Source organism: Acromyrmex echinatior, chromosome 2, assembly GCF_024713525.1.
Source record: "Acromyrmex echinatior isolate Ae372 chromosome 2, ASM2471352v2, whole genome shotgun sequence".
NCBI classification, from domain to species: Eukaryota; Metazoa; Arthropoda; class Insecta; order Hymenoptera; family Formicidae; genus Acromyrmex; species Acromyrmex echinatior.
Genome location: NC_141853.1, coordinates 6,952,932 through 6,980,409, shown reverse-complemented (window position 1 = coordinate 6,980,409; position 27,478 = coordinate 6,952,932). Strand labels below are relative to the sequence as shown.

General features: G+C 30.9%; 2 protein-coding genes across 7 annotated transcripts in view; one reads left to right on the top strand and one right to left on the bottom strand.

Moving 5' to 3' along the window:
* The window catches only part of LOC147910437 (uncharacterized), a 214,598-nt gene that overhangs the window by 60,842 nt on the left and 126,278 nt on the right, over positions 1 to 27,478 (top strand). For 3 of the 6 annotated variants that reach the window (XR_015548473.1, XR_015548474.1, XR_015548475.1), the window contains exon 2: positions 5,448 to 5,610. Coding sequence is in view for 3 of the 6 variants with exons in the window: in XM_087416830.1 (XP_087272956.1) it covers positions 5,454 to 5,531 (78 nt within the window). In the remaining 3 variants the exon portion in view is untranslated. The remainder of the gene's footprint in view (positions 1 to 5,447; positions 5,611 to 27,478) is intronic. The other 3 variants (XM_087416830.1, XM_087416831.1, XM_087416829.1) reach the window with 1 other exon arrangement.
* Positions 959 to 27,478, bottom strand: LOC105154351 (clotting factor G beta subunit). Its single transcript, XM_087416827.1, has 5 exons — positions 23,368 to 27,478; positions 14,135 to 14,315; positions 6,077 to 6,381; positions 4,578 to 4,729; positions 959 to 2,447 (listed from the first exon to the last, which is right to left on the bottom strand). Exons 1-5 carry the CDS (start codon positions 23,459 to 23,461, stop codon positions 2,277 to 2,279), a joined length of 903 nt encoding a protein of 300 aa, XP_087272953.1. The 5' UTR covers positions 23,462 to 27,478; the 3' UTR covers positions 959 to 2,276.

The following is a 27,478-nucleotide window of genomic DNA, read 5'->3' as shown; positions in this document are numbered from 1 at the left end:
GCATTCTTTGCCTTAAAAATTCTTTGTTTTTCGTCAATATTCATAATAAGACATAGAATGGCGTTGTTTATTTGAAAAATTAAGAAATCTTATGCCTTTTTCATATAAATTTAGCGTCGGAAGTATTTGTACATGTTTTTATGTACTTTTACGAAATTCTATAAAAATTTATCGTAATATTATAATAACTCGTAATATGAGGCATCGAGTGGTTTGCCGTTCGGTGCGATTGACTCGCGATCTGTAGCTCCACGTTCAATCACCCCTGCGCTCACGCGATTTTTTGCATTTAAGGAGACATTTTGTAAAATTATTTCAAATATCATTATGGTATATTATATAAAATATCATTATGGTATGTTATACAAAATAAAATAATGCATTTTTATAAACTCGGAGCGCGAGTATGGTATAGCATAGATAGCGTATTGGTTTGCTATACTAGAAAATCAGGATTGCCACAGATCTGGAAAACCGGGAAAAATCAGGGAAATTGAAATTGGTCTTCGAAAACCGGGAAAAGTCAAGAGAAAAGTGTAAAAAGTCTAGAATTTTGAAATTTGCTCACAATTTCCTTAAATTGCTCCTATTCCGAGTAGTTGTAATTTTTTAAATATTATATCTGACATTTATAGTCAAATACATTCAAAATTTACACACTTTAGATGATTTTAATAAAGTAATTAAAATTCATATTTTGTTCAGTATTTTTATTTCTTCTTTTTCTCATAACTGCATTCTTTTTTCCAAAATTAATTTATTTTATGCTGGCTTGAATTTACACCCCAAATTTTATTATGTTACTAAGCTTTTTTTACATTGTTTTTAATAATATAGATTAGCTTTTTCCTACAACTTTTAAATCTAAATGTTAAAATTTACATATTTTACATTAGTCATGGAAAATTTTCCATTTTCATCTGGAAAACCTGGAAAAGTCAAGGAATTTCAAAATTCATTTTCTGTGGCAACCCTGAAGATATCCCGGGAGAATTAAAAAATTTTCGTATACTCGTAGTTCCTCTCGGAAGATAATGGCAAACCACTGAATAGTATACTTGCCAGGGAAATCTCTCTACCAAAAATCACTGTTCGAAATCGAATACGAACATCAAATGAATAGCAAACGCGAACATTTTTATTTGCAAATCACATAATTACATGATTAAACTTGTGCAGTAAATATATATCATGAGAGGAGGAGAATAGAGACCAGGAGAACGAACTTGGATGATACAGAATGTTAGTACAGAAAATGATGATTTAGGCGAACAATCAAACAGTGAATTGTGATTTGCACGTCTACATCGCACACAAATCGCGCACGAATCTTGTCTTTGATGTATCGCTTCATGAGGGAACCGAATCGAATACGAATCGAATGTTCGCTTTGACGTATATATCTGCAATCAATAAATGTTCGCGTTCGTTATTCGTTCGGTGTTCGTTCGCTAAGTGTATACGCAGTTTTAAACTGTAGGTCTCCATATCAAAGATATGAATTGCTCGATCGTATCTAAGTAGTATGGTCGACAAAAATGAGAGAGAAGGTCAATCTTTATCTCTTTCCATTCAACGATATAACGAGAGGGAGAATGAGAGAGAGATTGGCCGTTTTCCACGGTTTCTCTCTCTCTCTCTCTCATTTTTGTCGATCATACTACTTAGACACCATCGAGCAGTCCATGCTCTATTATTATGTCTTGGTCTCCATATACCTTGTGTACGATCAGTAGCTACGTTTATACATGTGCTTAGTCCGCGACCTATACAATAGATGTCTTTGTTTAACCTACAGGATAAACAAGAACATCTATTGTATAGGCCGCGGTCTAAATACACGATGTAAACGTAGCCATTGTGCGTGCACAGGTATATGAGACGGAGGCAACTATGTGCTGAGATAGCGTATGGCACTTGAAAAAAAGAATATTATTTATTTTTTGCATTTTCACTTTGTTTAAAAGCATTAAAATTCGTCCTTATTCATAAAAATTATTCCGTCAGAATCATATTTTACGAGTATAATAAAATATTGATAACGCTGTCATGTAACAAACTTTAACGATCTAATTATCAGCTAACTGACTTGCTGATTTTTTTTTCTCTATTTATATTAATGAATTATGATACATAAACTAAAAGGACTTACTAACTTGAATAAATTATCCCAATCACATTAATGCGATGCGCCTTATTATACATGCAACCGAGCTCGCTGTTAATTAGAATTAAAACAGCAAAACAGAAATTCGCATTTTCTTTCGCATTAAAGTTTATCGACGAGATTGTACTTCTTGCGTGATCCAAGGGACGTAATCGGAAACTCTCACGTAAATGCCAGGAAGTCGTGATCTGCTACAGCCAATACCGGTTGAAACCACTCCGATGACCATCAAAGGCCCGGCTGGGTAACTTCCAACCATCAGGGGCCCGCCGCTGTCAGCCTGGAACAAAATATAGGAGGCTTGCAATCGTCCCGTAAGCTACCGTGGTTATGGTAAACGATGCGGTGCAAATTCCACTTGGTCTAATACGGATTGCAGGGTTGTGGGAGTATCCATCACAATGGGTTTCGGTATCGTTCCACACGGATCCGGATCGTAAATCTCGTTGCTGGGAATTCTCAAGATGGAAACAGGCCTTTAACGGCACTACATTTATTGTCATCGGTATTTCGTATAGTATATTAATATTGTTTCAGTAATCTAAAGAATTTATATGTTAAGCTTTTCTTTCATTTTATAGAAAATTACAAGGAAAAATTAATATTTAATTGTTTATGATTAAAAAATGTTGATTCGCGAGATTGAAGAGAAACAACATTTTTTTATAGAGAATGTTTAGTTCGTTAAAATGCTTCTATTATTGAACAATGGATACAGAATATTCTGGAAATTGTACAACCAGAAAAGGATCAATTTTCCCGAAAGTTTTATATAAAAAAATAACATATATTTCTAATAATAAAGCTTCAAAGAAACAAAATAAGTAAAAAATGCAAGTTATTGTCTATTTATGACTTGCATTTTTTATTTATTTCATAAAAAAAAAATTTTATTCTAGTTTTTGCTTATTGTTTCATGTAGAATCACTCCCTTCCAGGTTGTGTTAAATAGGTTGTATTATTACTTCGTATAATATAATTTTAACTTATTTATTAAGTCTTAAAACAAGCTTAAATTAAAAAAAAATGATCGTATTACATATCGAAATTTCTCTCGAGTAATTATTAAAAAGATACCTGATATTATTAAAGAAATAATTGATCATCTTTTGACGTGCTAAATTGTATATAACATTCTTCAACGATTCGCGTTACATCCAATATATCCTGAAATCAATTTTTATAGTTGCCAGTCGTAGTTTTCGCGCAAACGAGGTAAACAGGAAATCTAGCACATCTCAATTCCCATCGGAGCCTTCAGCAAAATTGTACTTTCGAGACTCCGTTCTTTCTTGATATATCTCGAAGCAATACGTCCGTTTTCGATTGTTTTCTTGAGAATATCTTCGTCTAGAGGAAATATAAATTGCTGATAAGGACGCAGTAGAAACGCGGCGAAGGAAACTTATCGAGGACAAGATCGGGGGTGGTATTCTCATTTTGTTCCGATAGACATCAACTTGGTAATGTCGTAGTGAAATTCTCGTAGAAATTGCCTTTACTGAATTAACTGCTCAATTGACGACATGAATTTAGTACTCGCGTGTTGGGGATGATGTGTATCTCATCCCCGTTAAGAAGGGGTTCTTGAACAAGAAAATAGAAAAGGAAATCATTAACAAGGAAAGAAAATCACTCATAAATTATCATGATATATAATGTGTATATCTATTTCTTGTAATATAAAAGGAGAGGAAAATAATATTTAGATAAGTTTAATACGCGCATAGTAACATTTGAATGATTGTCTCCAATTCACATATTAATTTTTCCCATATATTAATCTTTTTCAGAAAAATTTACAAAATTATTTTAATGAATTTTTCTAATTATTAAAAAAATGATTTTTTTCTCGTACATGAAACAAGAAAAATGTATTTGATGTAATAATTATTGAATGTTAATTGTTTCATTCTTTTATCCTTAACTTAAATATAAACTTTTGTATTAAAAATACTTTTTGTCTTATATATATATATATATATATATATATATATATATATATATATAATATCGAGTAATCAAGATAATAACGTAGTTTATATAACAATCTCCGTTCTTTTAATAAACGTTATCGCTTCTTCTCCAATTCCTGTTACAATTTCGCATAAATACCAGCCTACGTTAGAGATCCGCAGAGCGAGGCCAATGCAATTATATACGATCCAATTACCGGAGACCAGTATCATCCAGCATGGTCGGCTATCATGCCTGAACAGCATTGTATACGCATTACCACGGTAGCGTGGGTATTTATTGAAATTCGCGTCGTGCCCGTCCAACGAACCATGAATTCCATGATCGGGCGATTGACAAGCGGCGCCGAGCGAGCAACGATGCGGCAGCGCAAAAATGCAAACGTTTCACGCGACCGAAAGATAAATTTGCAGTGGACACCTTTTTCACTTACCCAGCAGGAGTCTTTTCCTCCTTCCTCCCAGCCGGCGCACATTTGCTTCGTTTCAACACTGAATGACTTGCCCTGACTCGCGTACCATTCATCACACACAGCGTTCGTCACCACGCGAACTTCCACTTTTTGCAGCACGTCCGCTCTCTTGTCTAAAATATAACGGCAATTTGTGCTGTTTACTGCGACTTTAGACAACAGATTATTGCTAACATTCGTCGTTGCGACGGACGTTAAGACGGAATATGCAACCTAATGACGTTCCAGTCCTAACCGTGTTGGAGAAAATATTTTAAAATAACATTATAACGCTAAAATTTTATATCTGTAATATTTAAATTTTATAAAGATGCGTGTTTAAATATAAATGGGTATCACATTGCTGACATATGCATGAAAAACTATACACGCAAAACATTATTTACGTAAGCAAGCATTATTTATCATGAAAAACCGTGAAATATTTTAATGGATGAATTTAATTAATAATAATTACTGCACATCTAGTCTATGTTATAATCTAGTTGTTGTATTAATTATAATACACAAACCGCTTTACAATTTTAACATAAGAGTATAATTAATATCTATTTAATGAATTTAATTAATTACATAAATTCAAAGTTGATTATAAGATTAAAAATATGATGTTAATTAGACAAATTTTAAATACAAAATATTAAACAGTTTTGTTTATTGAAATATTTATCAAAATATTTTTTTGTCATAATTGAATATAATGTATAAAATTTGTATAATTGTATTATACTCAATATTTCAGAAATAACTTTTTCGTAAAAATAATGCGTATCTCAATGACTTTCGTTTTATATGTGAGTAAAATGACCTTGTCCATTTTATTGATTTCAGAGAGAGATGGAGAGAAAGTTGGTATACTTCCACTCTACTGGGACTTCAATGCTTGTGAGAACTTTGGTGATTATGGAAACTTTGGTGCGTGTTTCTCTGGTGTCGCTCCGATCGTTATCGTGATAAGATTTATCGAAACTTCAGGCTTACTGATATATCTCAGGTATTTATGAAGACCCTGATATTTGCAACTTGGTCGACGATCGAGTAGGACCTTTACCCGCTGTGTCCCTAACAGAGATTTACTCACAACTCGCGAATTATGTAATGGTGTTTACGTACAAAAATATTGAGATACGAGTCTTTAATCTTAATTATTATTAATTGTAGAAATAAAAAGCCGTAACCGTTGCTGCCATTAACGCAAACTTATTGTATATGATATCCCTATATTTAAAAGAAAAATTCTTTTTTAAATTATACGATATTACATAAAGAATTATATGAGATATAATAGTGAGAATTGGAATCCGGATGTAGTGTACGCGGTGATAATTTTATATTGAAATAGTACGTTTGCCCATAAGGATCAAAATACAGGAATAATCAACGTAATGAGAGCTAATCTCGAGGCGCCATCACTCTGTATGCAATCGATATCGAGAAAAGAGAGACAATTATTTACTCACATTTGCTTCTATCTTCTCCGAGCCATCCCCAGCCAGCTACTATAGCTTCAACGCCACTAAAGGCGCTGTACCCTGGTTTCCCTGTAGCCACAGGTAAACATGCGGGTTTCACGCTTTCCGACCAACTGATCGGTCTAGCGAACTCCAGCAGAGCAATATCGTCCACATACTTGCCACATTTGTGACCAGGATGCAACACCGCGTTTATGACGCTTTCATGTCTTGCGGCCGGCACTTCTGGAGCCCTTAAATTGTGTTCACCCAGAGTGACGCGCAATTGTCCTATTGGTATTTTGTTGGTACCACTGAAATTGAAGTGAAAACGAAAGATTTAATTCACGAACACATATATAACACGCCGTATTATCTAACAAACGCTATTGAAACGAAAATATATTTCTTCTTTCTTTTTGTCTTTTTTTTTTCAAAACATTTCTAACAGTGTAGAATATAATAGAATATATGAAGTTTAAATTACACGCTTAATTTAACATATATATATATATATAGAGAATCTTATAAAAATTATAACAATATCAAAAGTTTATTCTTAAATGATATGATTTATATGGGACATCTTATAATGTATATTTTTTTATTGGCTTTGAATGATATATAAAATATCATTCCCTTATTTCGAAAACAACACAATTCAAATTAAATTATTCAGAAAAGGGAAAAAACAATATTTTTTAACTTGACAAAAAATTATTGACTAATTAAATAAATATTAACAAAAAGAATATATTTTTAGTATGTTCAAATATTATTTTTATTATTTTCGTTTCACAATCCTTCAAGAACTATTCTTTTTGAATTATAAGCAATATAACCATTTTTTTAAATAATTATTTTTAAATTCTAATATTTTTTTACGATTTTTTAAATAAAGTTAGTTCATTTTTAATAATTAATAATAAATATAATGTTTGTGAATTTATTTTCAACTCGAAAATGATATTTTTTGAAATGTATCATTTTTTAAGTAATGGAGAGATATTATGTATAAAACATGCGATCAAAATTAAAGCGTTACATTTTGTTCAATTGTTGTTTTTTAGGATAATAATCTGGAAAAAAAATTCATTACGAAAAGAATAATAATATGCATTCCATATAATTTATGTAAAATTATTAATTATTACATTATGATATTATTGAATAAAAAAATTATGCGTGTTTTTTTTTATATGTTTTATGTCACATATAAAAATTCACTAAAAAGTTTGAGATGAATAATGCACGTATCTTTGAAAACATTTTGGAAATTCTGAAATGTTCAACTTACACGCCTCTCATAAAAATCTTTATTTTCGCGTCGTAAAAATTATGAATGGAAAACAAAACGGTATTCTTTATTCTTCTTTTAATTTCCTCATAAGAGGGCCTTATCTAATATTGAAACGGCACCAGAGAATAAATTCATCACATAAATTTAGGGCACCGAAAATGGAAATGTTCGAGGCGGAAAGTTCCTTACCATCGATGTATCCTTCCATTTCTTTTTCCCCGCCCAACCCTCCCTTAACAGTGCTGACGAATTCCAGCTCTTTCGCAGTTTCTTTCCCTTGGACGTCAGTAATTATTTAACCGGGATTTTTGTCCCGCTCGAATGACGCGTCTGCAGAGCTCCCTTGAATGCCTGACCCGGCCGGAGTGGCTTCAGTTAATTAATCGGTCTATAGTACCTCTGAATAATTAACAATATTACAGCACCCCCTCCATCCGTGCCCCTTTCTCCACCTCCATCCCGCATCTAGTGACTGTATTTCGCCCGTACCGTCCCACTTTCGTCAGTAACCCCTTGCACATCTTCTCTCATGCTCCTCTGGAGTTTATCGCGGAGCGTTTTCTAAGTTTCCAGGCCCTGTTTCACCGCCGTTCCTTACAAAGCCGCCTTAATGGACCTTTCCATCGTCGTCGAGTCCCCGCTATTGTTCCGCGGCTCACGGATTATACGGTTTACTTTCAATGCATCTCCGGCACTCGCTTCTCTCTTCTCAGCGTCGCGCCCTTCCAATTAAAATGCACAAGCGCTCAGACGGATTGCAGCGAGGACGTTGCTCGTTGCGACAAGATATATTGTAACGGCTACTATAGCCAATGCTGATTTGTTTGGACAAACAATTTTAATATAAGCTAGCATTTCTTATGGCAAACGTTCTATTAAGATAAATCGGCAGCTTGATTTATGAAACATTTACTTTAAATATATCGCAGAAATTATTATCATAATTGAACATATACTGTATTACTTTCTCACGTTTGCTTAGCTGGACCTCCCACTTAATCAAATCTTAGTGAATAAATTATATAATAATGCATTATTTATGCGCTCTCAAAATACGCAAAAAAAAATTTTTTTTTAGTTAAACGAAATTAGCGCAAAAAATTTTTTGATTAAGATTTAGTTAAATGGAGAAGCCAGCTAAGCAGATATTACTTTCTCCTATCTAGTATGTACGTTTAGAAGTATCGACGATGAAACACAAAACACTCTCTCATATAAATTATAATCGATTCGCGATAAATGAGATTAATATAAGCTATTGAATTATCAAATATTCATAATAGCTAAATGCAGGTATTATGAATATTTAATAATTAATTATATAGATTTATTTATTGGCTATTTATACAGATTTATTTATATACATAATTATATTTACTTTAATCTGTATGATCACTATGGTGAAATCAAATCTCTCTGACCTGATTTTATTAATTTCAGTGATATACATATGTATATATTATATTTGAATATATGTATATCTGTACAAAATTACATTTACTATAATACCCGTAATCAGTATGATGAAATCAAATCTCTGACCTGATATAGTTTCTCAGCAATATGTGTACTTAAACATATATATCAAATTCAGGTAATTTTAATTTATTAAAAGTTTTCAAAGGCTTCCGCATTAATTATATGGAAAATTGGGTCGGTGAAATGAGTTAGTTTTTACATATAATGCAGCTTATAATACATAGTGAATGTTGTGTCAAAATTATAAAATTTGAAGATTAATGTTTGTATGAAAATGGAAATACCTACAAAAAGAGTTTTGAAATAGTGATTTCAAATATGATAAAAAGAATATTGCAAAAATCAATTTTGTAACAAATTGTTATAGAAAAGTGTTAAATATTGATTGTAGAAAGAAACCGATTATACTAATAGATTTTATAGAAAAAAAATTACAAAAGAAACACGTATAATTTTTTCAAATTGTTTTTTTTATAAAATAAAAAATGTATGTGCAAAAATATACATTGATTACTAAAAATAGAATTATTTCTTTTCATTGTGTTATTTTTTTATTAAGCTTACTGGCTATGGACTGGAACGAGTCAATAACCCGTAATTTTTATCTTATTTTTCTGCATAATCGGAAAATAAAAGAAGAAAAAGTTATACATGCTTTTGTAACCACACACAGAATAGATTGGCGTAATCCCTCTTTAATCAATATTTAATAACAATTTCAATATTTAATAACAGTTTCAAACAATTTGTTATAAAATTAATTTTTGTAATATATTTTTTATATCAAAAATTTTTCTATGCTCCGGTTTTATTTTCTATTATTATTTTTTGTTTACCTTACTGGTTTAGCCGTGAGCTTAATGAGTTAAAGAAATAAAATTAAACTTTATTTTATCTTGATGCTGTTACTCTAAATCAAATTTTTTAAATTAAAATATATCTCCTTTGAAATCTGAAAAAAACATTCTGAAAAAACTACATTGCAGTATTTCATCTATTTTTCGAAATATTTAAATACACATATTAAAATCGGACATCCTATATTTAATGGAAAATTTTGTTAATAATAAAAGTTGTTAATATAAATAATAAAAATCAAGTTTTGAAGCGGATATCCTAGAATGCAATATTATTAGCTTTTTCTAAAAAAAGTCATAGTCTTATGAAGCGATAAGTAGGTAGTCGTGAAAAAATGAATATATTACCAGATTAATTATGTAATATTTAAATTTTATAGTTATATTATAATCTTTGCTAATTTTATTTCTCTCATCCATAGAAGTAAAAAAAATCAGACATAGACTTTGGAATTTAAAAAGTTTTTAGATAAAAGATATTTTATAAAAGTAAGTTAAGGATCAATTCTATACGTTTTAGACTTTCTAATCCTATTAAAGATAAACTAATCGCGCTATTTACATATTCTAGAGATTTGGTTTTTGGTTACTTTTTAGAGTATATTATATATATGACGAATGAAAGATATCATAGACATAAAGCTTAATAATAAATAGTTTTTTAGCTATCAGTTTAAAAAATAGTTTTTTAGCTTAGTGTATCAAATTTGTTTTGTGAACATAAGTTTTATTTGATACATCATAACTAAAACTATTTATAATTGAGCTTGGTTGTCTTCTGTTGACTACATCGTAAGCTGCATTATTTATGAGAACTAACTCTCATTTCACCGAGACTCAATCTTCTATATGATTAGTACAGAATCCTTTCTTGTATTGTTTTTTCTATTTATTTAAAAAACAAACGGAATGAAGCACAGAATTAATATTCCAAAAAAAATCTATTTAAATAAATTAAAACAAAGTTAATTAAGTTGTTAAATCTATACCTTCGCAATTGCATCTTTTTTTCATTTTGCATTAATAATATTTGCTATTCGGGACTATAACTTTTTTTCTACGACTAGCTTCGTTAAAAATTAATTGGACGCCGAATCGGTAAATTGATTGGAATTAATTTCGATTCGGCTCGTTAAATCGTGCGGCTCTCCTGACACTAGTATATCGGCACACGAACGCGTGAATTACGCAACGTTGCACGCAGAATGACGTTGGTAATAAGGTACTACTGAACATTAATTTACCGTGGGATATCGTCGAACGAGAAATATCGATGCTGCGTCGCTAGGTTGCCAGTTCTTGTATCGCTACAAGGACATAATTTATATCTGCTTGCATGACGATTAATCAACCGTATTATTCACAACGCGCGTATTGTATTAATAGTAATTGGTCGCCGCGTCATCAGTTCGATAGAACAACGCGTTATAATTTGTTTAATTATTTACTAATGAGTTTCATTTTTTTACACATACAGCTTATGACGTGTGAAAATATAAGCACACATATTCTAAATGAAAATCCTTTTCGGATAATAAATGTTTAATTAAATATTTCCAATTTTATGTATCTTTAAATATTAAATTTTAGATAACAAATTTTTCGCAATTCACGAAATTAAATTATGATATCGAAAGAGATGATTGTATACGACGAAAACATCATTTTTATTTAACAATAAGCTTGAATTATATATACAACAATATTTCTAAAAATCAATTATCCATTATTGCATTTGTATTATTTAGAGTCTCTAAAAATGCCAAAAGAAAGGTGCAATGAATTTTATCCTAATTTTTTTTCTCGATACACGATAACAAGGGGATCTAGTCTCCATAAATTTGACGCAGCGAAGCGTTAGATATCACTGGTGAGCGTCGGGTTATCTGTTTTTGCGCGTAAATGATACCAAGCGGTGAGAAAAACCAAAGAGGGAAGAGGATGAGGTAAAGTGAGACGATAGTGGACACAGCCACCTTCATTTTCACGCCCTTCTGCCTCGCATCTTGTTGCAACGTTTTCCATACGTTTTGCATGGCCGCTAGCAATTACCGAGTGGTCTGTAATCTACACGCAATCATGGTTTACAACGCCAAAGCTCGACGCTGAATTCTCTCTACGGCCGCTCGTCGCCCCCGAACAGCCCCTATTGCCCTCCCCATCCCGTCCTTCTGTAATCTGTCCAGTGACCGAAAGGGATACGCAATATCTGTACGTTTTGTTGCCCACCGAACTATGGGTCTGCTCGCGCGTTTAATTATATCTACACGAAAGCTATCATGGCTGCTGTAGCCGTGCAAACTCGTCTGCTGCGCAATGATAGTGGTTCATTTATAATGCGCGTTCCATTAAAAAGAAACACTCACTCAAATTCGTTCACTTTAACTTAATACTGTCGGAAGCAAAAGTTGTAGATTTAAATATATTTTCAGTGAAATATACAATAATATAATTTTATGTGCAGTATGATATATAAAATTTATAACTAGCTTTTTGTAATCTATATATATATATATATATTTTATTAGAGACAGTTTATATTTGTTAATAGATTAATTAGCAAATGCTATGCTGACGAATTTTACGCAAATGTTGTTGTGAAATTTTTGCTTATTTTTATTTGAAACTTTTCGCTTGACACAGTAACGCGATAAAAATCATACGGTACACATACCCCTCTCTTTGCTTTATTTATATAAGAGGTAGAGAAATTCTTATGATGTCGGTTAAATTTTACAATAACTTTTATGTCATCATTTTTGTATGTACATATCAAGGTCTTTTTCCTTTGAGGAGCGTGATTTATTTTTTACGGTACAGCAGCAATTAAAAAAAAATAGATCGTTTGCAAATGAGATAAACTTACACATGTGTCTCATATATAATATAAATTTGAATAATCACTGACAGTATTTTGTATATAATTCAAATTAAAAAATTTCAAAATATTTGAAAATACATTGTCAACATAAATCTTGTTGAAATATAAAAATCGGGAATTAATACAAATTTTAAAATAATTTCTTTATTAATTTAAAAAAGATGAAATTAGTTTTTCTTTATAGCGTACCGAAAACTATTAATTTATAATAGTTTATAGGTTTTCAAATTTTAACATCAAATTTTAACATTGTCTGATCGATTAAACGTCAAATGAAATCAAACTTATAATTAGTATTATTATTATTAAGGGCAACAAATGGAATACTTTATACATAGATAGACTTTTGAGATAATAATCAAGCCTCTGGCGGATTTAACGAGATTTAATATGCGAACATCCTATTAAAAGTTGTCAAGAAATTGTAAGTTTCAGATCGACCGTTGAAATTAAAGCCTACTTCATAAAGGACTTAGTCTTTATAGAGACTATGCACTCCCTTAATGAAGATGCATCTTTTGAAAACTTGTTACTGAAGTATAAGCGAAATTAAGGACGTGCTATAGTATATAATTTTGGGTTTATACTATTAATATATAATATATCAGTGTTATTTATATAATTTTACTTTTCCTTGGCATATTTATCATAAAAACAAAAATTAATATATTTCAAATAGATATATAAAATTGAAATAACTATATATAAAAAAATCAGATCTAAATTTCTTGTTCTATATAATATTTATTTCAACTCTAAAAAATTTCTAATTAAACTGATTTTTAAAAATTTATGTAATATACAGGGTGTCTCGTAAATTTTTGTCAACTGCTTTTGTATAGATAGAGCGGATTAAACTGAATCGAAAAATTCTCTATCATTTTTGCAATTTTTCGCAATGATTAACGAGATATTAATTACTAAAAATTACTGAATATTGGTTTTCAATAATTTTTTACTTAAATACTATCAACTTTACAAAAAAATAGCGAGAAACAAAAATTATTTATCTTCTTCTCATAAAGTTCTAAGAATTTTTTCAGAATTTTTTCAGAATTTTTTAATACTATATATTTTTATGTTGGTAAAAATAAGAAAATACAGTACTAAAAGTTGATAAAAAATTCTGAAAAAATTCTTAGAATTCTATAAGAAAAAAAAATTAATGATTTTTGTCTGTTGCAGTTTTTCTGTAAAATTGATAGTATTTGAATAAAAAATTATTCAAGACCAATATATTCGGCAATTTTTAATAATTAATATCTTGTTAACTATTGCGAAAATTGCAAAATAGAGGACTTTTCGATTCTGTTTAGCTCTCTGTGTCTACATAAATGCGATTGGCAAAAACTTACGGGACATCCTGTATAAAGATTAATAGAGGGAATTTAAACGCTTTTTGAATTATTTAAGATAATCATTATCCATGACAAATGATAAACTGTCAATATTAGAGCTAAAAAATTTATGAGCTAAAAAATTTATTTCTGTGTTCAACACGAAAAATAACAGTTCGTAATATATAAATTATTAAAACGAGGATTACTTACGAACATAAACAATGTCCAGCAGTTAATATAAATTTGTCATTCAAAATGGTGCCGCCGCAAAAGTGTCCACCTTTCCTTGTTATGCTCACCATCCATGGAAATTCACGTGGCGTCGCGTCCTGACCTCCGACAATTCTGGCTTCTCGTGCCATCTCACTCCTACCGCAAGGAACATCTGCCACTATCAAATACGAATTTCCTCGATTAATGTTCGATAACGATTAATTGCCTCAGCTATTTCGTTGCAAAGTCGGGTGCAAATGCTCGACTCGTCCGATACTCTCAACCACTAACGTCAATCGATAGCAACACGATCTTAAACGCTCGATCTTGCTTTTTCTTTTGGTCGCAAATGAAGCGAAGACGAGTATCGGCACATTGAGAAAGTGTCTAGAAAGTCGCCAAATCGGCTGACACTCCGTGTAATCTGTTTAACGATACTTAGCGCCATCGTCTGGTCGTTCCTCTTTTATTTTAATAAAAGAGAAAAACATTTCACTTTTACATTTGGACATTAATTGGACATCCAATTAACATGTCGTTTCCTTGCAATTAGTGCCATTTTTCCATTCTCATTTATATATTTCCAAAAGAACTTATCGTCATTAGCTTTCGACAAAATTGTATAATATCCATAAATCATGCTATATTATAAATATATTAAGAGATCCTACTTTATAATTTTTCTCTCAAAAGTCCATTTTAAACGATCTATAATTCGCGACCAAATTCAGAATAGAATTCTATTTATAATTTTGCGTATCTCTCGTGTAATATACATAGAAGACATTTAAAATAAAATTTACACGTATACAAAATATATATCAGAATACACATTTATATTTAGGATATGTGACGTAAAATTATAAGTAGAATTTTATCTTGAATTTGGTCGCGAATTATAAACCAAAGTCTAAAGTGAACTTTACGTTTTTTATTATTTATTTTATCGCTAACGCGATTATGTTTATTCAATACTTTATTGATTAGGGTAAACTGTTCGCGAGATTGGAAAGTTAAAAGAACCGAGACTCATCTGAAATATTGCAATTATTATCAAATGCTGTTAGTATCAGTCATCGGACCATGTTTCGATTATTCCGATCCGTAGGGAATTACCATCTGCACTCTTGTTGACGAGAGCATATTGACAGGCTATCGATCGTCCTTACTATTTTGATGATTAATGTTCGTGACATGGCATAAATGAGTAGAGCGACTTCGATGTATGCATAATTGGAAGACCAACGAGATGACAATACAATCAATTTTTAAGCATAGATGTAACAGATTCTAATCGTAAAATTTACTGAAAGTTATACGAATTACTTCAATAATAGAATTTCTTTAAAAAAAATTTACGATGGATTATAAGATTATAAACTAATATTTATGATTGTCGTGTAAATATTATAAAACATTATAGAAAAAATATTTACGAACAGTAAAACTATCGTATAAAAAATTTCGAAATATTTACTGTTTTTTATTTACAAAAATACAAAATTTCTTACTTAAATCTCTTTCGTACATGCACGAGTTGCTATTTTTATCAGTATATTTTATTGAAACATCATAAGGAGTAATTATCAATATGTTATACAAATTGAAGAAATTCGAAAATGTCAATACAATTTTTATTAACATCAATTAAAAGAAAGGCTTGTTACATCAATACGATAAATGCGGTCACGTCAAAATAGTGAAAGCACATTCGGCTGTAGTTGGCGATTATATAGTCCGTCATACCACAACTAATAATCATAAATTGTGCTGTTAATTAATATTAATTAAATTGCACTAATTACGTCGAATTGTAATTGATTCTACTATTATAGAAAGGACATGGAAAAGTCTTTTCAAAAATTTATTATTAGATCTTTCGGTTCGTACAAATTATTACTAATAAATTACAATTCGAATGTTTCTAATTATTATATAATTTCGTTTGCAAATTTTTTAGAAAAAGAATAATTGATTTCTCTGTTTAAAGGAATTGATTTGCACTTCTCTATGATTGATTTAATTATATATGCATGCTTGTGAAAGAAATAAACAACCCCGCCTCGATATATATCAATTAACGAGCAATGTATTGGAAATTCTTGAAAGTAAAAAAAGTAAATTAAATATATTTTATATAACTTATTTTATATTTTTTATTGAACGAAGGAATTGGGAAAAAATGCAATTTCTTAAAATTTGTCTCGGCCCAACCGCGCGTCTGATAGTGTTGTGTTTAATTGAAATCCGAAATTGCCGCTTTACCGAAATGTTAACCGATTCAAGCGGATCCCCTCCTGTGGCACAGCGCTTGGCGTCGCACGGATTTAATGCCTCGAGCAGATAGGGACAGATACGGTGGATCTGTCACTACAATCGCTGCGACGTCCCTGCCCCGCGCGCGGAACCCTGGTTATCCTTCTCTCTGTACCTCTCACCGACCTCTCCCCCCCCTTGAACCTCGATCCCCCTCTCATTTCACGCCCCGACTGATTAATTGGACCTCTACGCCTACACCACCACATTTCCACCCATACCCGTCGCTCTTCTATAACGGGCGAGGAAAGCACGTCGAAGCGGCCGAGAGGGAGGCGTTGGTACCACAGAATTCGAAGTCACCTCTATTCCGAAACGCGTAATAGATATGTCAAAAGCAGCCCGAGGGCGCGATCATGATAATACGACCAATGCCTCGGTTTGGTGACCAGGTTTGGTGCGGAGGCACCTCGTTTATCCAGTCGAGTCGATTGTGTTTGGAAAGGTCGAAAAAAGCTTGTTCTCTCTCTTTCTTTTCTCCCCCTACCCCCCCCTCTCTCTCGTGTTTTTGGAGAAGCTTGGCTATTGCCGTAAATCGACAGAATCTTGGCAGTTGAAGTCACAGTGCGCTTATTGTATTGACAAAATAAATCGTACGAACTTACGAATGCGCAAGAAAAGTTGTCATATCGTCAAGCGATAAGTACACTGTATTGTGTACTTCGTATTTGTGATTGATTGGAACAATTAAAGGAGAAAAATTTAAATTGCATGTGACAATTAAATCTCCTTAACGATCGTTCGCATAATACATTTATATATATAAGATATAAGGAGATTAAACTTTGTTTGATATTGATTCTCTGCCAACGATAAGATAAATCTGGAGATAGCCATGGACACATCTGTCGTAACAATTTCGGGCTTAATATTTCATCTGGAAAAACCAATGAGATAAAAAGTTCTTTACAAACTACTCACCGAGTAATTATATCAAGTGTTCTCTCCGGGCCAATTTAAAATGTTACAAATCCAAAATCTGCGCGGTAATGCATTTAACGCGATGGCGTTTTAAAGGGAAACGTTTCAATTTTATCAATACGTATTAAAAGTAATGTACTTATTATCTTACGGATAACTCGCTCGCCAGCCAATAATTCCACAATTTCAATACCTTTTCAATAGACAAGACATATGAATCGTTTTCCGTTAAACGTGTATAATGTTCGAAACGGTGTACTATTTTCATAATTTATTATATTACATAATAAAGAGAGAAAAAAAAACGAATTAAGTTAGACATCTCTTGAGAAAAATGTAATAAATTCTCTCAATATATATTAAATATAACTCTATAATTTGTGTTTGTATTACTAAAATGCAATAATGGATGTTTCATGTTGTCTTTTTCTTGTATCTTCTTCAATAAACCGTGAGTTTGCCAGCATTACAAGTTTATGGAGTCTTTTTGCGGCCTCGAACGGGTTAAGAACCTTCCTGATATCGTCCGTCATGATTTTGACATTGAATGGTCGTTGACAAAATCTAGAATAGCAGTTCTTATTCAGCTATGCCATGAGGTCGTGTACTTCTCAATTTTTGATCTTTTCGGCAAAATTTATTTGTTAATTTCTATCTCGTTTTTTTTTCTATCTTGCACACGTATTCACTTTTTGTTTGGGAAAAAGCAGCTTAATGTTTTTTTTTCTTTTAAATAGCCTGGAACTAGTTGCACCGTCATTCGACCAAGTTTATTTCCTCAATTTCGAGTACTTTCATAAAATATGTCATTACTTTTTCTGTTAGCGGTAAACCACATTTTTTCGATTTTCGACGCGGCCATATATTCGAGCGGTCGTAAACTGTGACGTAACAGCAATGTAATTTGCGCGCAAACGTAATTTGTTTATCGACCGAAATAACGGTAGTATCCGAGCCGAATATTTCATGCGCGGAATATTTTTCCATGTAATACCGATTACCTTTTATTTACAAATCGCTGGATTTAAAACGAGTCAACCGAATTTCTGAAAATATTTTAGTAATATTAAAGTATATATTTATACGAAATATAAATAAAACATACGCCACAAACTTCGAATATAGAATTTTGGAAAATAATTTAATTTGTTTAATGGACGCCAGATACTGATTATGATTTGCTGAATGGTAATAATTACCAAAATTTTATTTAATTCTCGGCGACGATGCCGATTTGGTATGGAAGAGTAATTATTTTTAACGTTGTATTGCATATCCGCGGTATGTTGCATAATCTCGCGGTTGATTATTCAGTCACGATGCGTAAAATTAATGCTCATAACAATCAATGTAATTGTTCGGTGAAGGAACGATTGGCAGGTAGTTATCGATCTGATGAATAAACCACTTTGCTTTGCCTTCCTATAATATAAATCCTAAATATTTGATAAAAACGGCCGTTTTAGTATCGGTAAAACAAATAATTATCTTTATAAATTCACCCGGGCACCGATGTTCCATCTGATGTTTCGCCAAAGAGTGAATTGTAAATGAGATAATGACTCTCTATATAACCTGCATTATGCACCGGAACGTGTTGTTCAAATAATCTATCAACGCGCTGTCTCTGCCACGGGAGCTTTTTCGGACGTAAATCAACATAGGAGACAATTTTTTGCAGAGCGTTAATTCCATCACTTTTTTCATGTGCATGCATTTTATCTCGATCGTCCGGTCAGTTGGCTGTCGAAATTTGACATGCGGAATGAAATATTTACCCATTCCTGTATCTACTTGGTGAAAAAAAGCAGAAATATGATTGATATTAAAAGTAAACTATTATGAATTGTGTCAAAATCTGCCAAAAATATGTTTTGGTAAAAGGAAATTGTGATTTTGTAATTGGTTTAAAGAATCTCTAAATAATTTTTTTTTATTTTTGATCTATATAATATTTCTTATCATATAATCTACTAAATGTTACTATATTAAACGATTAAATATTCGAAAATCAAATTAAAAATGTGTTCGAGGAGAATACATTGCTATTATCCTTTTTGTTTAATAAACGATGATGAAATGACACAAATAGTACTAATAGTGTTTCTCCGAATATATCCTAAGTCTAAAATTTATAAATCTATTATATTATATTATCTACGATTTAGTAAGGTGTACTTTATCTGTAGCCAGATAGATTGCAAATAGGATTACAATTATATGATCACAAGTCTATTAGCCATATTACAATAATTTAATGTTAATATGATTAGTTAATATGCTCGATATATTAATGTTTAATCACTTGATTGTTGTCTATTATATCAAATACTCAAACAGCGATAAATATGTAACTATTGCAAAATAATTTCAGGCGATGTCCCAAAAATTAAAGATAAATGTTCATCTTAGTTAAATTATTTTTTTTTTATAATTAATATTATAATCAAAAATCTTGAAATGGTTTTTTTTATATTAATTACAGAAAAATTAATTTAAATTTTGCCGAACATATATATGCTTGAAATTAAAATAAAATAGTAAATATTCAACAAATGTTTTTCGAGAATATATGTTCAGATTTGTTATATATTTTCTTCCGTCCTATTGTTCTCTCTTTTACTTCAGTGTCTCATTAAGTCACTTTCGAGCAGTGGGAAGCGAATTTTGTTACGCTAATGGCGAACACTAAATTCGGTTTATTAACTTCCGGTGTTTCAACGTAATCCACAAGCTTCTATTTCGAATTCTCCATTGACTTCCGCTTACCGTCTAATACCTCCACTCCGGCTAAATGGACGCCAACCCACAGAAAAGCTCGAGTGCAGCCGTTGTCGGCCGATTTCGCCATCAGCAACGAACCGCAGCATAAAATGTGCATCTAATAATATGCGACCGCTATTCAAACCATTGGAAAATACATTTTAGTTTCCTGTGCCGACTTTGCAACTCGTCGATTTGCAACAAACTTCCTCTAAGTATTTTCTATTACCTCACTTGACAGTTATTATATTTATTTAATGCTTTTTTATGATAATTAAACTGTCGTTTGTATATGAATACATCCGTTGAATAGCGCGCACATGCTAGTTAAGTTGAGGAGTAACAAATCATGTTATGGTATTTCATCGTTTCATTCCAACACGCTTCTCATAAATGACTCGATAACCTCATTAAAGGTTTTAGGAATGTAAAATGGAGTTACATTTGGCTAAATGATTTTTCAATTTCATGCTAACCTTATCATAGGCGATTCATGTTTTATTGGTTAAACGAAAAAATCGTTTGCTGGTTTGTTCTATATAAAAGTACCAAATATGTTTAAATTTCTGATGGCAGGTTGGTACTGATAGAATTACAGTTTTTTTTTATTGATTTTTCCCACTGGGAAACTGGTCCGCACAGAAATTTAAGTTTAGCAAATCTCCAACTTTTGTGAATAATAGTATAATAAATAGTTGAAGAAAAGAGGAGCAAAAAGACAATTTAATAGGTAGTCTACATACGCATGTGTTAAAAAATTTTAATTAAAAATGCTACAAAAATTAATAAAAAGATCTTAGTGATTCTGTTTTATTCATATTTCAGGATAACATAGTTCCCATATAATCAATTAAATATACAGGATGTCCTACTTTAATTTACCCAGGCAAATATCTATCCAGAAAAATGTGGAAGATATTTCAGATGAAAGTGGAACGGTTTCGAGGGGGATGTATTTTGATCACGTTATTTTTTTCTAGGAGGCGCCGAAAAGATATGAAGATATCATCTTCATTTTTTAAAAATAAAATTATATGATATTTTTTATATAATATGCTTTCTCTAATTATTCTACATATAGAAGTATTAAATTAGAGATATAAAAAAACCAATAATTTACGAGATATTTAATATTTTATATCAATCTGTATCAGAATGAAGTATAAAATATCTCAAACTATTTTTGATATCTCTACCTCGAAGTTTTTATATGCATAATAATTATATTATGTAAAAGAAACTATATTTTTATTTAAAAAAGAGAAAGTGATAATCTTTTTGGCCTCCGCTTATAAAAAAAGCAACGTGATAAAAATATCTCCCTCTTACACGTCATTTTTGTTAATGTCATGTTTTTAACATAAAATTTTTCTACACCTTTTTTTTCCTAAATATTCCTGATAAATCTTGTTTCCTGCTACTTATCTTATTTGTTTTCACCTATTGTTTTTAGTCCTTTTTTTTTATTATTTACCCTTAAGACTCGCCTTGAATATTCAGTCAGATATCTTATGACTTATCCCTAAATGGAGAGTCATCGACACATATCTCACATATCTCAGTTTCTTTCATCTCCATCACATATATTTTTGGTATTTAAAAATGTCACGTAATTGATTAAAATTTATCGGAATCTCCACCTCTTTTATCGTAGTGAAAATCCTTCTAGTTCTGATCAAGTCAGTCTCGTAAACTACTAATAACACATCTCCGACTCTATAAGCTTGCCTGTATCATCATTGAATAAAGTCAATTCAGTCAACAGACAGTTGTTGAACCTTTTTAATACTTTACATATTACGGTGCGTCTCGCTCGTAACACTTCTCGAAATCGTTTCACTTTCGTTTGAAACATTTTTCGATATCTTTTTTTTTCGAGATTGCCTAGGTAAATTGAAATAGGATACTTTGTATAGATAATTAGATATATATAATTAGTTATATATAATTAAAATAAATTGTTTTATTATAATTATATACAGTAATAAAAATATCGTTTATAACAATCAATTAAAGTAGTAGAAGATTTAAGAGATTACAAGAAATTATCAATAAAGTGTCAGATGATACATTTAACTATTATTAAGTTATATTAAGTTGATTAATAATTATAGAAGATACTTATCAAGATTTCAGAAAAGTTATCTATAATTACAAATTATCATCAATATGATAAAATTGTTAGGAAATTGCAAAAATCATTTTGTCTAAAGAAAGATTTCTGATGTGATACATAAAAAAGTTGATCTATTTAAAATAACACGACTATTCGAACTTATTGTTAGCCTTCTTCGAGTAATAATCAAGTAAGGTATGTTATATAATACATCACGCAATAAGTTTTCGAAAAATTAATTGCAACGGGAATAGTTGGCAAGCTTCTCAGAGTGAACTGACTAATACAGAGTTTGCTATAGACGTTGTGTAGTTTGATAAAGTAAGTTTACTACCTAAACTTTGAGAACCACAGAAGAGGCTTTAGGTTGCACTTCACGGATAGCTGCAAAAGTAAGTGCGCGAGATAGCCTTCTGCTCATGATAGTACATATGCTTTATGAACATTTTGTTATTACTATTACAGCGCGTAATAAGACACAGAGCGGCATCATACAATATTTCGAGTTGCACGCTGCAGCGTGAATTAACATTCGCGTAGTTGGAGAATAAGAAATGTGATAATATAGAATTGAAAATTCCATTTTTGTAATAGTACATTTATCATTAAAAGAAAATTGTAATATTAAATGAAAAATAGATTTTAATAGTAAAAAATTTAATAGAAAAAATTTTTAATAGTAACGCAGTTACTATTAAACAGTTTTACATTAAGACAGTTTTACATTAAGAGTTATTTTATTATTGCAAGAACTTTTATAGTGTTTAAAACGAATTAAGAAAAACAATTTTTTATTTAATTACAAGAATAAAAGTGTATTCTTTTATCCTCTCTAAACGTGCAATTATCGTAAAATTTATTTTATTCTTGCAAAAGAATAATACTTCTTTGCCATCTTGAAAATGCCTTTAGCAGTATTCAGAGTTAAAGAAAATAATAAATATTTTTCCTTTGTGAATGTTAAAAATATTTAAGTTATTTCCATAGACATCAATCTTCAATACTTGTGTGTTTAATTTAAAAAATAAAATGTTTCGTATTTCTTTAAACGATATTACTTGCAGGAACATTGTAATCTCTGGCGATACAACAAAAATTAATAGGATTTACTTACAATTAATATACTCGGCCTGAATCCTTGTCAGCAAAATTGCAAAGAACAAAACGAGTGTCAATGCGTCGAATCCTGAATGTGTTAGACCGAACATCTCGCTTCGAATCTGCTGAGGCTTTGTCAAAGGGCGATTAAAAAGTGTCGTACTCTCATCGACGCCGACGCTTCTTTATATGTTGTGCAACCATGATCATATCTTTCTCGTCTCGATTTCTTTCTTTGTCGCCGCCCATCGCCCTTGTCATCACTTTCCGCGATGCGTGGCGTGTCGCGAGGCCGTGAACTTCGTACACGATATTACCCGTGTGTTTGTTCACAACGGAAATTTACCGATAAGACTGATGCGACCCTGGCGTAATTTTCAAGGCAAACGAAAATCTACGTGAAGAGCTGTACATTGATCAAAGGCTATAAAGAACTATACAGTAGTCGACTTCGTGAAGACGAACACTCGCGAACATTAATTTGTATATATATATATATTAACAGTGAATTGCTTTAATTTTCATCAATTTTTACGTTCGTCATCAAAGTTCCTATTTTGATTCTGTAAATTTTATTTTAATTGTACTCATGCTCATCACACGCGGTTCCCAGCAAAAAATAATAATGAAAATGATAATGAAATTGAATCAATGTCAAAATCATCAAATTGACTTCGAATCTATGTCGATTCCATCATCATCACAATTACAATGTCCATTTATATTTGATTAGTATCGAAAAAGTAGTATCTAAAATTTTAATGAAAAATTTATGTGCAATAAAATTATATATTATACATTATTTTTACATTTAGATACATAATAAATAAGATACATAATAAAAATTTTTAGATACATATATAGACTTAATCAACAAAACTATAAACGTAATCGCGAAATTAATTATGCTTGAGGTTATTATCTTGCTGCATGATAAAATTTCGTTCGATTTTAGCTATATCAGCTCTTTTAAATTACGTTTCAAAATTTCTACATACATATGATGATTCATTGTACCATGGATAAATTCAAGTTTTTCTATTCCAGAAGCTACCATAGATCTCCAGAAAAGAGATTTTCTCTAATCTTCTTCATCTGTCTATAGTTACTATTCTCAATCATTTTGGAATCATGTTCTCTGCACAGATAAATCAAAGATTAAATTGTTTGAATCTGATGAAAAGAAAAAAGTTTACCGTAAATTCAAAGAAGCTTTTAAAATCCGAAATCTAATTTTTACTAAAATATGGTGGTGGAAAATCTCTCTTCTAGGGATCTATGGCAGCTTCTGGATTAGGGAAACTTGAATTTATCCACGGTAAAATGAATCAACATATGTACGTACAAATTTTGTATCAACATATGTACATATAATTCAAAAGAGTCCGCTCGTATAGCTGGAATCGAACGGAATTTTATCATGCAGCAAGATAACGACTCCAAGCATATCTCTCATCGTACACAGAAATTTTTTAAAATAAATAAGATCAACATACTTGAATGGCCTTCCCAGAGCCCAGACTTGACCCTATTGAGCATTTGTGGGAAGTTCTCAAGTCAGAAGTCCGAAAATCGAATCCGTGGAATAATGAGGAATTAGAAAAAATCATTCTGGAAGCTTGGGAAAATATTAATCTTAAAGTTACTCGAAAAACTTGTGGAAACAATTCCAGCAGACTAAATGCTGTTATTGAAGCTAAAGGTGGTCCTACTAGCTATTAAAACTCAATATATTATTTAATATATTTTCTTCAATGTTATTTTTGTTTGTCCGATCAATTAATTTCGCGATTATTTTTATAGTTTTGTTGATTAAGTTTATATATGTATCTAAAAATATAATTTTGACTGATATTAGAGATGAAAGTAAATCACTGGAGAGAGTTCTCACTTCTAAATACTATTAGGTGTTGGAATTAATTCGTAGCGTTTTACAAGTGATGGGAAGTACTTTCATTAATGTATTTTTTAATGCTCATGTGAAATAAATAACATTCTTTCATTAAAAAACGCTACGAATTAATTCCAACACCTAATATTATTCTTTAAAAATTATATTATTTGGTGATACTGTACCGAAAAATAAACTTGCAATATCTGTGTCCGGACAATTAGTTTCGTGACTGTATATAATGCTAGATTTGATAACTGTGTATCAAATCTGGCATTTTGAAAATATACATTAACTATACATATATATTTAATGTTCTTTCTGTATTTATAATTTCGTGTAATGTGTTTAATGATGCTTTTAGCACGCACGCATTACATCGTAATGTATAGCAACGTCAGAGATCGTGATTGCAATCATGAACTTGTATATATTGCCATTACGTGAATTGCACGTACATCGCGGTTCCAGATCTTCGGATGGCTCGGCACCGGTTACTGCGACGAATAAACACGGTCATCGTATGTAATCATAGCTCGCACGTGCATACGTTCTGTACGTCGCCTGTCATCGGCAAATGGCAATCGGATTATGTATCTACGAGTAATCGCTGTGACAGGTGGACAGGATAATCAGGAGACGGGAGCTGTCGTTTACGAGAATTTCGTAACAGGTCGCGCAGCAACGTTGGTAGAATAGCGTAATTATGTCCAGTGGGGTCCAAGAGAATTCTAATTTTCATCTTCGTGGTAATGTGCAACCGCGATTTTGGAATTTCATAGTACACATGTGCAAAGAATACGCAGAAATAAATATCAATGGCAAATAAAAGATGATCATTCAAATTAAAATTATTTCTTTTTGCAATTATGATTGTGACAATATACTTGTCTTAACGCCAAGACACTACCGTGTCTCTAGATTATTTTTCGTTTATTCCTGGTATCCACGAACTAATTATTATATTGCGTTCAGGGAGACACTATTAATGCTATCTGTGTAATTCTATCTTTATTATTCATTAAACAGAAAACAAGGATACAATAGGTACAAGTTGCGCTAATAGTGTCTCTCTGAATGCACTCTATATGTATAATAGTATATAGATTATGTAATTACAATAATTTTTTCGAGCGGAATACATTTGATGATACTTTCATAAATTTGAGTCAAGAATGGAGCAAATAATCACATGTAATTACTATCGCAGAATTTATTTTTTCTATTTCGAAGATCGTAATTTTTCAAAGAACAAAATATCGTCATTATAATAATTTAACGATTTAAAGTCATTTTTCGTAATTTGATATTTGCAAACTAAATAATGACGTAAAATAAACGTAATATTTATGACAATGTTATTGTTGTAAATATATCGTCACTTAATCGTCATTATTAAGTCATATTTCATGAATAAATAATGGCTAATATTATTAATTACTGTCTTTCTTAATTAGGCAACATTGCAAATAAATAAGTATACTTGCAAATAAATAAGTACTTATTTACATACAATTATTGTCTAATTAAGAAAAGTAGTAATTAATAATGTTATTATCTCCTTGTTGTAGTTATTTATTCCACAAAAAATAAGTTGTATCTTAATATTATGTAAATTATGTATATTTTTCGTCATAGTCATGCCTTAATTTTGTCATCATAAATATCACATTATTGGTCTGTTATTATTGATTTATAATAAATTTTATATTGAAGGAACTTTGAATTTTAGTCACTTTGCTGTTTGAGTTGTGAACATGCTCTTGTTAACGTGCCACTTATATAAATTTAGAAGTAGAAAATTGTGATTAATACAAAGTTGTATTATCCAAAAAAATTGAAAAAAAACAGCTGATGCAAAAGAAACATTTTAGCATTTTAAAATTTATCTTATGTTTATCTCGGCGCTATTAAATCTTTGATTTCTTACTTCGGCGTCGTTTATCTAGTTGATATCCAAGAACAAAGATCCGTGATTTTGCGTAAGCCGTTATAATTCTAGGAGGAACCATTTTCTGATATTTATCTCTTATCATATTGTACCGATACTCAATGAATGTTAATAAAAAAAAAAAAAAGATTAATCGCAGACTCCAATTAAAAAGAAGTAAAACACGTTCTTCTAAAATTAGCTTGATATAATAAAATTATGTTGATATATATCTTTTGTTAATTGTTTTAGTATTTGTTGCGATATTTATTTCTTTGCTTCCCCGATATATTGTTAAATTTCTAA

Excerpts from the sequence above, each read along its gene's own strand:
- LOC105154351 (XM_087416827.1), bottom strand. The coding sequence starts at position 23,461 with ATGTTCGGTCTAACACATTCAGGATTCGACGCATTGACACTCGTTTTG. Across the intron at positions 6,382-14,134 it reads GCTGGACATTGTTTATGTTC|TGGTACCAACAAAATACCAA; the intron begins GTAAGTAATCCT and ends CTTCAATTTCAG. Across the intron at positions 4,730-6,076 it reads CGGAGAAGATAGAAGCAAAT|ACAAGAGAGCGGACGTGCTG; the intron begins GTGAGTAAATAA and ends GTTATATTTTAG.